Source organism: Chlamydotis macqueenii, chromosome 26 (assembly GCF_036417535.1).
Source record: "Chlamydotis macqueenii isolate bChlMac1 chromosome 26, bChlMac1.mat, whole genome shotgun sequence".
NCBI classification, from domain to species: Eukaryota; Metazoa; Chordata; class Aves; order Otidiformes; family Otididae; genus Chlamydotis; species Chlamydotis macqueenii.
The window spans coordinates 2,125,373-2,141,164 of NC_141581.1; the positions used below are offsets into that span (position 1 = coordinate 2,125,373).

Genomic DNA, 15,792 nt, shown 5'->3' on the forward strand with positions numbered 1-15,792 from the left:
TAATGGGAAGACAACAGGGCAGCCCTCCCTGCGCGGGCAGGTAAAGCTTCCAGTTCCTCCATGAGTGGAACCAGTGGATTCCCCGAAGAGCAGCGCTCCCCTCTTCCCCAGGTCGGCCCTCCTGTGTCCTGCAGAAGTGTCTAGTGAGGAGAGGGGGCGGGCGGAGGCCTCTGTGGCAGAAATCTCTTCATAATGAGAAAGAACAGTGCGTCTCCTTCATCTAGTTAATGAACTTGACTTGGGAAATCCTTCACAGCTGTGTAAATAAGCACACCTCCCAGCAGGGCTCCTGCAGCTGGAGCAGATGTGCTGAGGCTGCAGGGGATGGATCAATAGAAATGTAATAAAATTGCAAAGAGGGAAGTCACACAAAGAACCCAATGGGTGCCAAGGTGGAAGACAGCCCCGCAGGCTGGCTCTGCCCTCATTCCCACCTCTCTCTTCCCCAGGCGTGGCCCAGTGGTTTGATCCAGGGGATGAGTGGCCAGTTGAACATCGGCCCTTGAACTGTCATCTGGCCCTGACACTGATTTTTACTTCGGCTTTCAAAAGAAGCCCCTTCCTCTCTCTTGGCTTCAGCTTACTCTTCCATAAAATAAGGTGATGAAAGCTGTCCCCGTCCCAGGAGGCTGTAAGCATTGGCACGGCCATGTCCTGAAGGGATCTGGGAGTTCTCCATCTCGACTCTCCAGGTTGGCTATAGGCAATGGTTGTGAGGAGCCATGGTGTTTAGCAGTTATGCTTTGTTCATTCAATGTCAAAGGACATCGCTGTCTTCCTCTGTGGTGGCCCTGGTAGGGAAATTGAGGCACATTCCCATGAGCAGAGAGGTGCTGGAAGCTGCAGCTCCTCAGCCTGAGGAGCCAAGTCTCTGGCCAGGAGAGTGCCTGTCTCCCAGCTCTCAAGAAGTTGCGTGTGCTGGTCCCTGTCCACCTGGAACCTGGCAGCTGGGATTAGCAGGGTCAGCTCTTCATGGCATGGGCTGTCCACACTGGACCCTCAGGTCGGTTGGGACCATGGAGGTGGTAAGGTGTCATCACTGTTCCCCACCACCTACCAACTTCTTTCCTGGGTCTGGGCGCTGTGTCAGGACTGGGGAGACCTGAGTGCAGCCATTCAGTGCTTTAGAGGGTTGATAAGAAAGATGGAGAGAGACTTTTTACCGTGACCTGATTGGACATAAGGAAGAAACATTGTCAGAAACCACTGAGGGTGGTGGAGCACTGTCCCAGGTTGCCCAGAGAGGCGGTGGATGCCCCATCCCTGGAAACGTTCAAGGCCAGGTTGGCCGGGGCTCTGAGCAACCTGATCTGGTTGGAGATGTCCCTGCTCCTTGCAGGGGGGTTGGACTGGATGGCCTTGAAAGGTCCGTTCCCACCCAAACCCTTCTGTGATTCTGTGACTATGACTTCAGCAGCACAGGGACTTGGGTCTTCACTTGCCTGTGGGGTTTTGTCATACTCGGTGTCATTTGGGTGTCAGAGGTACATCTGTGTTGGAGGCAGGGAGCGTCCCCTGCACCTCCACCCTCTCCTCTGTGTCGTGTATCAGACCCCAGGGGAACAGCCCCCCATCTTCCCCTCACTATGGGTGCTTTGCTTTCAGGACCTGTGGTTTCCCCCTGCAGCCCGTGTGCTAGCAGCCCCCCGACCCCTGCACTGGGGAGGCAATGAGGACTGGCCGTCATCTCCCTCTCTCCCTCCTGGGCTCGTTCAGTGGTGGCCATGGAGCTCTGGGGTGGTGAGTGTCAGTCCCTCCTTCCCCACTGGCACAAGCAGCCCCCTGGGATCTGTTCTTGTTAGCAGCCTGGTCGCTGGGCAGTCTGCCCTCCAGCTGGTAGCGAATCTCCTCTTCAGGTTGCTTTTGGGCACGTGTATCCGCTCTGGGAGATGTTCACCACCCTGACTCCCTCCTGAGCCTCTTCTCCCTCTCAGCTGAGCCGCAGTCTTGGGCACCGCACCCTTCAGCCGCCCCCTTGCCGAAAGGCGCGCTGGGGCAGAGGTGCTGATGCTGTTTGCCTATCAGATGCTGCCCCCACGGCAGTTCGGGGAAGCGTCCCAAGCACGAAGCACCCTCGCCCTGAAGATGAGGAGAACCCCAGTAGCTTGGATGGGAGAGGGCAGTGATCTCGCAGGGAATTTGGGAAGGGAAGGAGCCACCCGCTGAAAGCCTTACGCCAGCCGCCGGGTCACTGGCGAGTTGAGGCCGGGTTTTGCGTGGGGCCAGTACAGCGTGTTTTCCTGGCAGTGATTTATGACGGTCCTGGAGCCCAGACCCCAGGATCGCAAGACAGCCCCAGCAAGAAGCGCTGACCTCAGCCTTTCGGAGCTCAACAGTCAGCAGATACCTCGTGGAATGCAGCTTTAATTGTTTGTTTATTTTGCTTTATTCGCTTAGTTGTTCATTTTGCTCTTGGCCGATGCAAGAGCCAGGGGAGAGCGGAGCAGCTCACGGGGCTGCGAGAGGGATGGGGAGGAGCAGGGGCTTGCAGAAAACAGGAGATTGCTCATCACAAATTGTAATGCGCTTTAATTCTTCTGTGGGGCGGGCAGGCAGGAGGAACAAAACATCCTCCGAGGCACCGCATAGCCAACTGAGAATATTCTCCATTCTCTTCTAAATAGCTGTGCCCAGTACTGCCAGGAGTGCCCGTGGCAGACCTGGCCGCTGCTGGGCTTGGCCTGCCCAGCCCAAACTGAAGGGCTGAGGGTGTCCCGCTTGTCCTGTGGAAGTGGGCTCTTCTCCCATGGTGGTGGACCCGCCTTGCACCAGGGACATGCGCTGCACAGCCTCTCCTGCCCCTCCGCTGCCGAATGCCCCACGGGGCTTGCGCTGAGCATCCTGCTCGTGCCCTGCGGATGCGGGTGTCACCGCAGTGAGCAGCCTGGGAGGATGCAGAGCGCTGCCTCGCTGTGCAGGCCTAAGGCTCCCGCCCCAAAAAGCACAGCTGCCACCAAACCGTTCACGTGCCAGGAGAGGAGGGGCTGGATCCTGGTGGCTGGTCCAGAATTCCTGTCTCCGGGAGTGTCAAGGTGCATCGTGCTGTTTGAAAGGAACTTTCAGGGTCCAAAACTTACGCTGGCCGTGTTATTGTCATCAGTGTTGCTGTCCTGGGGACACACGGCTGTCACTGCTCTAGAACGGGGCCTTTGCAAAGACCCGTCTTGCCCCAGGGCTCTCGGGTGACGCTCCAAACTGAGATTGCGTTTTGCTGTTCAGCGTCTGTGCCCTGACATTTGCAGTCCAGCTGGACACCAGTAAGGCCCTGCTGCCTCTAGTTCACCCTTTTTCTCCTCTCAGAGACAACTGCCTTCACACCCTGCCTGGCCTACGGCACCGAAAAGCTCCCCAGGATGCCTCAGGCAGAGCTGGAGGGGTGCAGCGGAGAGCCCTTCCCTCCCTGCCGGCTCTCCCATTGCGGCATTGCCCAGCGCAACCCTCCATCGCTGAGATCCTGGGGTCTTAGTCAGTGGAAATGTCACCTGAGGGCTTCAGCCTTTCCTGGCTTGATGAAATCCCTGTCTCTGCCATGGCCACAGGCAGGGGTGGGACAAGGTGATGCCCAGACCACCCAAGTACCTCTTGGCCAGCTGAGTGCCGAGGAGATCCAGTTCCCAGCAGATTTTGGGTGGTGATCCCAGCCCAGCTTTCCTCTGTCAGCTCTTATGGGCAGGAAGGTGCTGGGCACTGAGTTCCCCCTGCTCAGCAGCTGCTTCCCAGGCTCCTTCTGTGCACGCAGGATGCTCGGAGCCCCCAGGATACAGGGCCTGCACTGGCAGCAAGGGGTCTTCACCAGTGATGGGCTGGAACCCGGGCGGCTGTCCTGGCACAGAAGGCTTGCTCTCTTCCATTCGCTTTCCCCCCTCTCTGTTGATCTCACTTTACAAGAAGGTGAAATCGGTGAGGATTTAAGTGTGCGTGCACATATATGCTCCTGCGTGAACCCTCCTGGGCTGCAGTAAGGGGAGGGCGATGAGGAGACCCCCGGTTCTGCCGTGAGCTGAGTTCCTGCGCTCGCACCATTTTTGCAGCCCCGTAACAAAGTCAGGGCACTTAAGGCAAAGGAAGATGTTTGGCTTCCTGCCGCCAATCCCCAATCTTTTCTTTTCCCTCTTTTTTTTTTTTTCCCTCCTGCTTGTTATGTTTCTCATTCCATTTTTCCCCACGGGCTCCTCATTTGGGGCTGTGACGATTGCGCTCGGGGCTGCTTGCTGCTGGAGGATGCTGGGCGCCAGCCTGGGCATGGGGCAGCCGCGGTGAGGAGTTCTGGGAGGAAGGAGCATCCTGCAGCCGACGGGAGCTACTCAAATGGAGCCAGGGCTGGGAGAGAGGCAGGAACAGGCTGTGGCAGGGGGTAGCTGCCCACCAGCGAAGTACAGCCAGGTGTCCGCAGGGAGTCTCGCTGGAGGCAGGGAAGGGAATAGGGAATAGGGAATAGGGAGCGTGTGGAAATAGTTTAGCAAACGCATCTTAGAGCCCTGAAACGCAAACCCGTGTTTCTGGCTGTTTCTCAGCTCTGCTGCGTTGCACAGCCTGCCCTGCGCTCCGGTGACGGCAGGAGGGAACGCGGCCTTCGAGCCGCATGCAGGCAGGGATGGAGGGTCCCATGCAGGCAATGGAGCCGCCGGCAGGAGAGATGCTCCCAGGCCAGCAAATGCTGGATAAATCACAGACACGGCTCGGGATGGGGCAGCACAAGCCCCTCTCCCAGGCTGGTGGGACAGTTGTGTGTGTGGGGTTGCCAGTGGGGCTCGGTGGCACAACCTCTCCGAGCTGGGAGATCCCCTGGCCGGCGTGAGTCCCTCATCACTTGTGTTTTCTTACCTTGCTGGTGATGTTCTTGCACCCGAGGTCTGGCTGGACAGGGCTGGGGCCCAGGCGTGCCCTAGGTAGATGGCTGTGAATTTGTGAGGTCGTGCCTGTGCTGTCACCGTCAGTGGCCCTGGTGCTCCCTCACTGGGCAGGGGAGAACCTGGGGGGCTGTGGAGAGGGCTGGCTGTCCAGAAGGAGAGTTGATCAAGCACCCTCTTCAGGGGCTTGCCCCTGCTAGACAGCATGCCTCCAAGCAGCTGAATTCCCCTCTCGTGTCTCCTCCTGTTCCTCCCTCTCCTGGCTTTGCTCTTTCTCTTCTCCAGCTGCGTTTCGGGAGCTCCCAGGCACAGCTGGGCCACTCCTTCCCTCCACCTGCCCCTTTGATGTGCTGTGTGGAGTTGCGACTTTTTCGGTTGCTCCCGACCTAGGTGCTTCCCAGCTCTGGCACGCGGCTCATGGCTGCTGCCGGTGCCTGTGGGAGCGAACTGCCACGGCTCACGCGTGCGTTTCTCTGCTGTAGAGTCTCCTTGGGATGCTCAGTGAAGGCTGCAAATGCCACGATCTGCACCGGCAGTTGATCAAATCCAGTGACAGGAGGCAGGAAACTGCTCTGCTCAGGTGTCTCCTTCCATAACCGGTCCCACGTCCTGCTCCTGATGTCCAGATATCCAGCCTCTGTTCCTCAGGCAGTGCTTGGGCAAGGGGTGCTCGGAAGCAGATATTTCAGCTGTAACTTGGTCATCCTTCCCCTCCATCCTTGCACTGCCACCATTGTCTTTGCTGTGAAGGACTCGGTATCCACCAGCGTTGAACAGAAGGAAATGGTTGCTGTGGCCTAGCAGCTGAAAAACCTTACAGAAGTGGCTTAAGAGCTGCTGCCTCAGTTTCCCTGTCTGTAGAGTGGGCACAAGGTGTCGCCAGCCCTTGTAAAGTGCCCAGTGACCCGGGAGTGACCCGCAAGGCAGTTTGTTTTCTTCCCTGTCACGTACTGTGTGTTTCCCAGGCTGTGTGGAAGGGACGGTCTCTCACTGTGTCGGTGTCCGATTCAAGGGTCTTGACGCGGTGTTGAGCGGAAGGAGGGTGCCAGGGTCCCTCCGTGGGTCCCTGTGCTCGGCAGGGCCATCTGCCCGGGCATCTGGAGCTGCGCAGTGGGGCAGGCATGGGACAGAGGCATGGGGAGGCCGAGGGTAAGGTAGCCGTTACCCAGCTCTGGCTCTCCACGTCTTTCTCTCCTCGGTGGCATTGCCTGAACCTCCGCTTCTTTCCCAGGGGGTGTGAAAGCCTGCTCCCTCAACTGCCTGGCCGAGGGCTTCAACTTCTACACAGAGCGAGCCGCGGCCGTGGTGGACGGGACGCCGTGCCGGCAGGACTCCAATGACATCTGCGTCAACGGGGAGTGCAAGGTGCTGCCGGGATCTGGGGCGGGCTCAGGACAGGGAGGCAAGGGCAGACCCCAGGCAGAGGAGCGGTGCCCTCCACATGCCCGCAAGGACACAGGCACCCAGTTCACTGTGTGAGCAGGAACACGTCCACCTCTGGGCTTGTGCCCCTCCACTCTCCGTGTGCTGCGTGCCACGCTGGCCTGCGTTAGTGATGAGTTCCTGCGTTTCCAGCCTGTGTACTTCATTCCAGGCACTTGAAATTTCCCTTGAAATGGGATCTGGAGGGCTGTAAAAGTTTAATTATAAGAAAGCACTGTGGGAGAGGCGAGTGGCCCCCAGCAAGCGGGCAGACAGGCTCCCTGTGTCGCTGTCTGTCTCCCTTCTTGTGCCTCTGGGATCTCTGTGTCTCTGTGGGGCTGAACATACCCAAAAAGGAGGGCTGTGCCATAGGTATCCTCAGCCGTGCTGGTGACCCACTGGCTAGCCTATGTGCTGTGGCGGTGGGGCAGAGCTGGAGGCTTCACGTGGGCTCACCACAGTGATGAGAGGAGAGCCACGGCTCTCCTTGGGCTGCTGCAGCTCCAGCAGCTCAGCGCAGGCGCCTAAACTGCTTCCTTACCCCACAGCCACAAGATTTCTGCCTTTCCCCCCACCAGCCTTGGAGAGAGACCCCTGGGGCTGTCCCTGGAGAGGGGTGGCAGAAAGGTGGGGCTGGGCCAAGGTGATGTTGCTGAGCGCTCTCTGGGGTATGGTGCAATGGAGGGGAGCGAGGAGGGGCACAGGGGAATTCCCCGCTGCCCGGGATGCTGCAGGTGTGGGGAGGACAAAGCCCCACCAGGATGGCTAATTCCCTGCTGCTCCTTCCTCCAGCACGTGGGCTGCGACCGTGTCCTGGGCTCTGACTCGAAGGAGGACAAGTGCCGCATGTGCGGGGGAGATGGCAGCTCCTGTGAGACCATTGAGGGCGTCTTCAACCAGTCCCTGCCAGAGGGAGGTAGGGAGCGAGCAGCCTGGCCAGCGCAGCCAGCGTCACCCACCCTCCAGTCCCTCCTTGGCTTTGCCTGCTCCTGGGGATACGCGGGACAGGCAGGAACGTATCCCCAGTAAACGCCCCAAAGGGTAGGACCAGGCTGCAAGCAGGGAGCAAACCGCTCCTGCTCACCAACCAAGCCGTGCCCCAGCCACCGCCGGCACCCAGGTCCCTGGCACAGAGCGCCAAGCTCTTCCCCGCTCCCCAGCTCACTCTGCCTTCAAGCCTGGCTGTGGAGATGCCTGTGGAGACCCCAGCTCCACAGCACCTCCCCAGAACAACTGCTCCCATCACGAGAGCCCACGCTGCAAAGCAAGCGAGCCGCTGTCCTGGCGAGCCACAGTGCTTTTTCTGTCTAATTGCAGTGGGTGGCTGAACAAACACCTCTGCGCTGCGGGCATCTTGTTTAGTGTTTAACCCACGGGGAACAGCGGGGCACGCGCTCCCACCCAGCCCAGAGCAGGGTTGACTCCAGGCTCCGAGGCTGAGCATTGCCGTTCACCGGCCCCGGGTTGTCTCACAGGTTACGAGGAGGTGATCCAGATTCCCAAGGGCTCCGTCCACATCGACATCCGGGAACTGAACCTCTCCATCAACTACCTAGGTGAGATGGGGCTGGGGGACACTGAAATCGCGGCCAGACACCCCTTGGTCTGCCGTTTCCCTGCAGTTAATAGGGCCCAGCGTGGAAAACCTCCCACTGCAGCAGAGGGTGGGATTGAGGGTCCCAGTTGGGGCTGGGGACAGCGGAAGGCAGCAGGGGCTGCTGGCAGGGCAGTGTGTCCCAGGCCGATGTGGGACGTGTTGGTGTGGCACACATAGCCCCTGTCTCGCTGCGGTGCTGCCTCCGTCCTGCGCTCCCTGTTCAGCAGCGTAACCCTGAGCAAACCCCACGCCCCGCCGTTCCTGGCGCTGTCTGCAGCTCCTTGGCATTCCCCCCTGCGCCAGCATGTTGGGCTGGGGATTAAAAATAGACCTGCTCACATTTTCCTTGGGCTTAATTTTCCAGCCAGACTCTGGTTAGTTTTTACAACGGGCTTTTTTCTTTTTCCTTGTCTTCTTTTTCTGTCCTCCGAGCGATGGACAGTGATTGCGGGGGGGTGGGCACAGGCTCTCTGGCCGGCTGCTGAGTGCCCCCACAGTGGCTCTCCAGGAGCAGGAGCCAGCCCAGATGCTGGCACCACTGGGAGGTTGCAGTGGGACTCTCCTGGCAGCATCCTCCAGGCCAGCAACCTTTGCTGGGTTCAGGGATGCCAACGTCACTCCCTGTCCAGCCCAGGTGTACTGGGAACTCCTCGCGTCCATCCAAACTGGATTTCAGTGCGCTGGAGGCACAGCCCAAGGTTGGATCTCTACGGACTGCTGCCACCGGTCTCTTGCGCTCCAGGATCTGTCCCTGCATCCCGGTGGGAAGGGAGGGAGCATCTTCCATCCTCCATCCCCATCAGTAGGAAGCATCCTCCCCACCCCAGAGCATCATGGCAGTGGGGTGATTGCCAGGAATGATGCAGAGCTGGGCGCCAGCGCGGTGCTGGTGGCAGGGAGAGCGTGGGAATGCGAGCAGGAACGAGCAAGCGAGCCGATCCCCCTCTAGTGACTCGCTTGGGCAACCACAGCCAGGCTCCTGGGGACCAGCCTCCTCCAGTAGCCCCAGGAGGCAAGACCCAGTTTCCACAGCTGGAGTTGAGCGTGGCTTCACGACCACAGCTTGTCACACTGCCAGGTGTCCCCATCAGCACCCCGGGTGGGTAGCTGAGCTCCCCACAGCATCGTCCTTCCACGGTGAGGTGGCAGGCAGGCTGAGACAAGATGCTGGGTGCATTAGTGACTTTGTGACCCTGACCTAGGCACCTGCTTTTTTCACCCCACCTATTCCCCTCGGCCTCTCTTCTAACCCTTCCTCCCCTGTCCTCGCAGCACTGAGAGGGGAGAGCGGCGAGTATTACATCAACGGGAAGCTCTCCATCGATCCCCCGCGGCGCTTTGACATCGCAGGCACAACATTCCACTACAGGAGATCTCCAGAGGAGCCTGAGTCCCTGGAGGCCTTGGGACCCACCAATGTCACCCTCTTTGTCATGGTTGGTAATGGTTCCTTCATACCTCTGCCTGGTCTGGGCTAAAGAGTCCTTGCTGTGATGTGGGAATTGGAGCCAATAAGCCTCTGTCCTTGCTGTCTAGAGTAAAGCACAGAGATCAGAGGTAAATTGGGCTCAAAGCTCATGTCTGCCTCCCTAATCTGCCAGGCTTTGGAATGATTCAGTCTTTAAGTGCATGGGAGCTTCATCTCTGATCGTGTCACCTTCCCAGCTGCACCACTCTCATCACTGGTGGCTGCCGTGTCAGTGCTGGCAGGGACTGCAAAGGGAAGAGGGGTTGAGTCCATGCTGGACTGTGGTGGCACTGATGACTTGGTGGTGCCTTTCTCTGCAGGTTCTCGTGCGGACAGAGCTGCAGGGGATCCGGTACAAGTTCAACGCGCCCATCGGCAGGGATGCCTCGAACCAGTATTCCTGGCACTACACCCCGTGGACCAAATGCTCCGTGCTGTGTGCAGGGGGTGAGGTTTGACCCCATGTTGGCTGGGGAGGGACACGTCTCTGCACTCCTGTGGCTCCCACACGCTGTGCCTGGGCCACATGAGACAGCGCAAGGATGTTAGCAGCTGCTTTGCTCTAAAGGAGCTATCAGGTTCCCACCCTGCACGCAGCCACACGCAAACTGGTGTCGGTCAGCAGGATCTTGCAGGCAGAGCATCAGGGCAAATAACCTGGATGCCATTTTTCAGCTGGAGCGCAGGTGTAGGTGGTGGAGGTGATGGAGGGTGGCATGTTATACTGGAAATTTATTTGTATGTGTGACGCAGGACAGGTTAGCTGATTGCCACAGCCCCTCTGGCCTTCAGATCTGTGTGTCTGTGAACTGAAACTCCACCAATGCTTCCCTGAATCCCCTGGGCTGGTTCCCGTGGGGATTGACACAGAAGTTTCCACCACGTCTCGTGGCTCTGGGGAACTTGGCTGTGAGTGACTGAGCTGGTGTGCAGAAGAAGAGAGGGGCAGTTTCAAGAACAAGGCTTAACAATGTTCCCTGTTAAGGCTAAGGGCCCTGATCTGGTCTTGTGTGCTAGACCTCCACAAAGTATTGTCATCCAGCTGGGTTCCAGCTATTCCCCCTGGCACTGCCCAGAAGGTATCACAAGACCAAGGTGAGAAGAGGTTTATTTGAGTACGAGATCCTTGGAACGCTTTGATCCTCCATCCTCTGCAGACTCTGCCGGGTCCTGCCCTGGCTGGTGAGCCTTCACCCCATCCGTTTTTTTCTGGAGCTGTTAGAAGCAGAGGAGGCCTTGGTTAGGAGTAGAGAAGTAGGTTCAGGCTTGACAAGGTGCAGTGACAAGTGGCTGCCCTGTCGCATTGCCCAGGCGGGAGCGGAGCTGTGGGGCTCGTACCTGCAGCCTGGCTCGGCGTTCGCCTCAGGGTCCCTCTCTCTTTTCCCCTTCCCTTCTTTCCTCGGCAGGCAGCCAGATCCAGTCTGTGGTATGCAAGAAACTTGCCGATGGCTCAACTGTCTTCAACCATTTCTGTAGCCCGGAAACCAAAATGCCAGAGCGGCAGAGGTCGTGCAATACCGAACCGTGCCCCCCGGCGTGAGTACCGTGGCTTGGAGCAGGTCAAGGCAGCGCGGGTGGAAAAGCCAGTGTGGAGGAGCATGAAATTCCCCATTCCCTGCCCTTCCAAAGTCAGAGTCCCCGGCAGCAGTCCCCAGGGGTGACACGACCTGGCTGGAGCAGCTCTGCTGGGGAAGGGGGACAGTTTTCTCCTCTGTGTCCCCTCGTGAGCACAATTCAGCGTGCAACCTGCACACGCCAAGTGCTTCGCTGTGGGGAGCAGAAACCTGTCTCCAGCGCAGTCCTCTGTGCATGAGCCCTGCTCAGTGAGCGATGTGCTGAGCACGTGGTGTGTTGGCTGGGGATGCTCTCTGTCACGTGACCTCCTCCCTGCCCGGCTGTGCTACATGCAGAACAGAGCCCTCCCCATCTGGTTCTTGGTTGCAGAGCAGCTACTCAGTGCAGTCCCTCAGAAGTGGTCCCAGCCCCTCCCTGGCTGGCCTTTGCCCCCATCTTGAAGGGGAAAGGGAGATGTAGAACTCCTCTGCGGTTCAACCAGAGCTGCCTGGGAGGCTGTGGCCAGCGTAGGAATAGGGAACGGGAGTATGGGGACAACCATGGACCACCGTGCCCCTCACAAGCTTTGCTGTTTTACCTGTTTCCAGCTGGGTGATTGGGAACTGGTCTGAATGCAGCCGAAGCTGCAATGAAGGCGTCCGCACGCGCAACGTCTTCTGCAAGCGTAAGATCTCTGCCACTGAGGAGAAGACCTTGGATGATGCTTCTTGTGCCCATCCACGGCCAAAGATGCTTGAGCCTTGCAATAACCAGACGTGCCCTCCAGAGTGGGTCGCGCTGGACTGGTCTGAGGTAAGCGCTTAACATCAGCCCTCAGCTCTCTGGTGGCACTGGTCCTTAGGTGAACAGTGTCAACCAGTATGCCAGAGCGTCAGTGATGGCTGCTGCTCATGGAGAGCGGAATGTGGTCTTGTAGCTCAGGAGATAGGCAAGGTGGGAGCACTGGAGGGGAGAGCCAGCGCTGCCTCTCACCGCTCTTTGCCGTACGTCCTCACCAAGTGTGTTCTCTCCTTGCAGTGCACCCCGAGCTGCGGGCCAGGTTTCCGCCACCGCATTGTCCTGTGCAAGAGTGGTGACCACAGCGCAACTCTGCCCACCTCCCAGTGCTACGAAGGCTCCAAGCCCCCAACCAGCATGAGGTGCAACCTGCGGCGCTGCCCACCGCCGCGCTGGGTGACTGGCGAGTGGGGAGAGGTAGGGACAATCCTTCCCGTGGGGTTATCGAAGGAGAAGACTTCTCCCAGCCCCCAAATCCTAGTGCACATGAGGCTTTTACCTGCTGGCAGAACCCGGTGTGGCCACCCCAGCTATCTGGGGGGCAGCAGGACTCCCTGGCAGTGTTCCTTGTCCCACCTTGGCTCACAAGGCCATTGTGATCATGGCCCAAGCGCACAGCTGACCCAGGGAGTCTCCTGGACCTAACAGGGCCCCACGGAAGTCATTGAGAGGCCCCCATGGGAATCTGGGGGTGAGTGGGGCAGTGAGGACGGGGAGCAGTGCAGTGCGGTGGGAGCAATGGGCTGCAGAAGTGGGCTGGGTCAGCTGCAAGCGGGGCCGCTGCTGGTCCACTTGCCACAGCGGGGCGATGCTGACGGTCTTCCCTCAGCTCTATCACCCCCCGAGCGACATCGGGGTGCAGGAGGCCTGGGAGGGGCTGGTGATTCAGGGCTGGGTGGAGAGACCCTTGCTGAGTCCCGGAGGTTCAAACCAAGCTTTTCGGGAAGCAGGGTCGCAGCGCTAAACCAGGCCAGTAAGGTCCCTGCAGTGCGGTCCCCTGTTATTGAAGCCGTGCAGCCACCGCAGCTCCATGCTGTGCTGTTTCCCGGCAGTGCTCTGCGCAGTGTGGTCTTGGCCAACAAAGAAGATCCGTCCAGTGCCTGGCTCACACCGGGCAGCCGTCCAATGACTGCGTGGAGACCCTGCAGCCACCCGGCATGCAGCAGTGCGAGACCAAGTGCGAATCGGGACCTACGGACAACCCTGAAGGTGAGGGAGATGAGGGGCCTGGGGAGGGAAGGGTGGAGTGCTGCCAGCCTCGGGGACACGCGGTGCAGGGACATCGGAGCCACCACAGCCTGAGCTGGGCACTAGGAGCTGCACTGTGGGATAAGGCTCTTGTGGGGAGACCTGATGCTGTGTCCTCCAGTCCCTGGCCGTAACTGGCATGCTGTGACCCTGCTAAACGAAGCAACTGAAGGAACTGAAAACTGAGAGAGCTGGGGCTGTTCAGCCTGGAGAAGAGGAGGCTCCGGGGAGACCTGAGAGCGGCTCCCAGTGCCCAAAGGGGGCTGCAGGAAAGGTGGGGAGAGACTCTTCAGCAGGGCCTGGTGTGACAGGACGAGGGGTGATGGTTTTAAAATAGAGGGAGGCAGATTCAGATTAGATACTAGGAAAAATTTTTTACAGTGAGGGTGGTGGAGCACTGTCCCAGGTTGCCCAGAGAGGTGGTAGATGCCCCATCCCTGGAAACGTTCAAGGCCAGGTTGGCCGGGGCTCTGAGCAACCTGATCTGGTTGGAGATGTCCCTGCTCCTGGCAGGGGGGTTGGACTGGATGGGCTTTGAAGGTCCCTTCCAACCCAAACCATTCTATGATTCTATGTTTCTAACTGGCAAAGAGAGGCTCTCAGCAGTGAAGTTCTCAGTAGTTCTTCCACACGGCTCCATCTTACTGCTTCCTGGCAAACAGCCCGTGGGAGCTGGGCATCGGGGGGCAAAAGGAACTTGCAGAGGGCTGGTTAGAAGTCCCCTCCCCGGGGCTGCTCGCTCTCGAGGCAGCTGTAACCCTGCTTCTCTCTGTTGCCCATCCAGAGTGCAAGGATGTGAACAAGGTGGCCTACTGCCCGCTCGTCCTGAAGTTCAAGTTCTGCAGCCGGACCTACTTCCGACAGATGTGCTGTAAAACATGCCAGGGGCACTAGGGACACAGCGCGACCCCCGTGGGAAAACTGGAAGGCAAAAGCTACGCCAGAGGGACACCAAGCCGTGCCCTTCCTTTCCGCCCTGGGAATCTCCCCTGGCTCCAACACAGACACTGGTCGTGCTTCCTCTGGGAGCCGGCGTCACCCACACCCGTCCCCCAAAGACATGCACCCTTTGCCCCCGAGCTTCACGATGGCAGGTTCCCAGTTAAATCACTGCCAGCCGCTGCAGACACCGCCACGGCCGGGCGTGACAGGAGCTGGTCGTTGAGCGGTGGGAGAGGGAGAAGCTGGGCAGAGCGTGGCAGCGAGGACATTACTTGAAATTCTGACGTTGTTATTTATTAGTAGCAGACCCAGGTCCCGCAGGTGCCGAGACAGCCAGTGAAGCGGCTCCATTCGCCCCGCTCCTGCCCCATCCTGTTCCCGTCATGGTCCGCAGTGGGGCATCCCCAGGGAGCCTGAGCACGCTGGGGGCTGTTGCCATTCCCAGGGGAGACAGGGAGGAGGTTTTGGGTGGCAAGTGTGGCTTGTGACTCCTGGGCGATGGACAAAGATGAGCTGCTGTGGGGAATGGGGTTGGAGCAGGAAGGTTGTTCTCCTGGTGTGCGTCCTGTCCCCTTGGGACATGCAGAGCAGGGACGGAGAGCAGGTCACAGTGAGCAGAGTGGTGACACCAGTTTAACTGGGAGAGGGGGGTCATTCAAACTCTCTTAACAACCTACTTTGATGGGGGTGATCCCCTGTTTTTCCTTAGAGCCCCTGTCACTATTAGGACCGGGTTTTATTCCAGAAAGCCCTCAAAGCACGAGCTGAGGCCAGGGCCGAGGCGTGCTCGGGGTTGCAGGCACTTAACGGGCGTCAAGGACGTGTCGGGCTGCAGGAAGCAAAGCAAAGGAGGATGAGATGCAGGACAAGAACTGTCTTGGTCACAGTGTCCCCACTGCCGAGCTGTGACTCGGGACCAGTCAGCCTGATCCTGGCAGGGCCCTCCCCAGCGAACGCCACGGCCTCCGCGGCTGCTTTTCCTCCAAAGGTGCTCTACTTCCAAAGGTGCTTTGCCTCCGAAAGGTGCTTTGCCTCCAAAGGCAGCCTCACCGCGTGGTGCTGTGGCCTCGGGATGCTGGTCCCGGTGCCACCCACTCCTCTGCCTCAGGAGACCTCCAGTGATGGGGAAAGAGCCGGCTTGAAATTCCCCCAGGTCACCTCCAGCCCAAATGTGGCCAACACACTCCATGGGCCACCACAGAATGTATGGGAGACCGGGATTCCTGCAAAGCACGTGCTTTTTGTTATCGTCGTTGTTGTTATTTTCAGGCCTTTCTGGGTCACAAAGCTGGGAAACGTTGTCCAGAGCCAGGTTTTGTTCCCCTTGGGGGTCGTCCGTGCAGTGCAGGGAGGCAGACAGCCCTCTTTCCCCAGGGCAGACCTCTCCGCCCTGCCAGCCCTCCTGTCTTGCTCCACCGTCTGCATTTTTCCCCGCTCAGCAGCCGACCACAGCTTCTCTGGTGCTCAGCAAATCCCGTTTGGCTGTCGAGCGGGGCCTTCATTTGTCTTCCTTCCTGGTGCCATGCTCCGTTCTGACGTTTTGGGAGGGGAGGGAGTGTTTTCACCTTTTTATATAGATATATATATCATGAAAAATGTTTAACATACTAACTCTGAGGAGGAGCAACGTAACGGCATGATTTATAATAAAGGAGTAGCTACGATCCCAGGTGCAGCTTCTGGTCCCAGTCTTGTTTCTCCAGGCAGCCCCACGCCACAATGCTCCTTGTGCTCACGCTGACGCAGGGCTTTCGGCCGCAGGGGAGGGTTGTCCCTGCCACCCAAGTGACCGGAGCGGGATGGAGAGGTGGACACCCACCCAGAGCTGCTACGTGGCACAGAGGAACAGATTTCCCCTTGGCAGACCCCTCACGGGTTGGCGGTGCACCCCAGGGGCACACAGACCCTCTACT

The 15,792-nt window shown here is 58.9% G+C and overlaps 1 protein-coding gene across 2 annotated transcripts in view; it reads left to right on the forward strand.

The window, feature by feature from the left end:
• ADAMTS10 (ADAM metallopeptidase with thrombospondin type 1 motif 10) overlaps positions 1-15,548 on the forward strand; it is a 63,380-nt gene extending 47,832 nt beyond the window's left edge. For both annotated transcript variants that reach the window (XM_086767383.1, XM_086767382.1), the window contains 10 exons: positions 6,082-6,215; positions 7,065-7,188; positions 7,748-7,828; positions 9,142-9,305; positions 9,658-9,784; positions 10,744-10,873; positions 11,500-11,704; positions 11,930-12,106; positions 12,742-12,898; positions 13,722-15,548. In XM_086767383.1, the coding sequence (XP_086623509.1) occupies positions 6,082-6,215; positions 7,065-7,188; positions 7,748-7,828; positions 9,142-9,305; positions 9,658-9,784; positions 10,744-10,873; positions 11,500-11,704; positions 11,930-12,106; positions 12,742-12,898; positions 13,722-13,831 (1,409 nt within the window). In that variant the 3' untranslated portion in view covers positions 13,832-15,548. The remainder of the gene's footprint in view (positions 1-6,081; positions 6,216-7,064; positions 7,189-7,747; positions 7,829-9,141; positions 9,306-9,657; positions 9,785-10,743; positions 10,874-11,499; positions 11,705-11,929; positions 12,107-12,741; positions 12,899-13,721) is intronic.
• Positions 15,549-15,792: the final 244 nt, after the last annotated feature.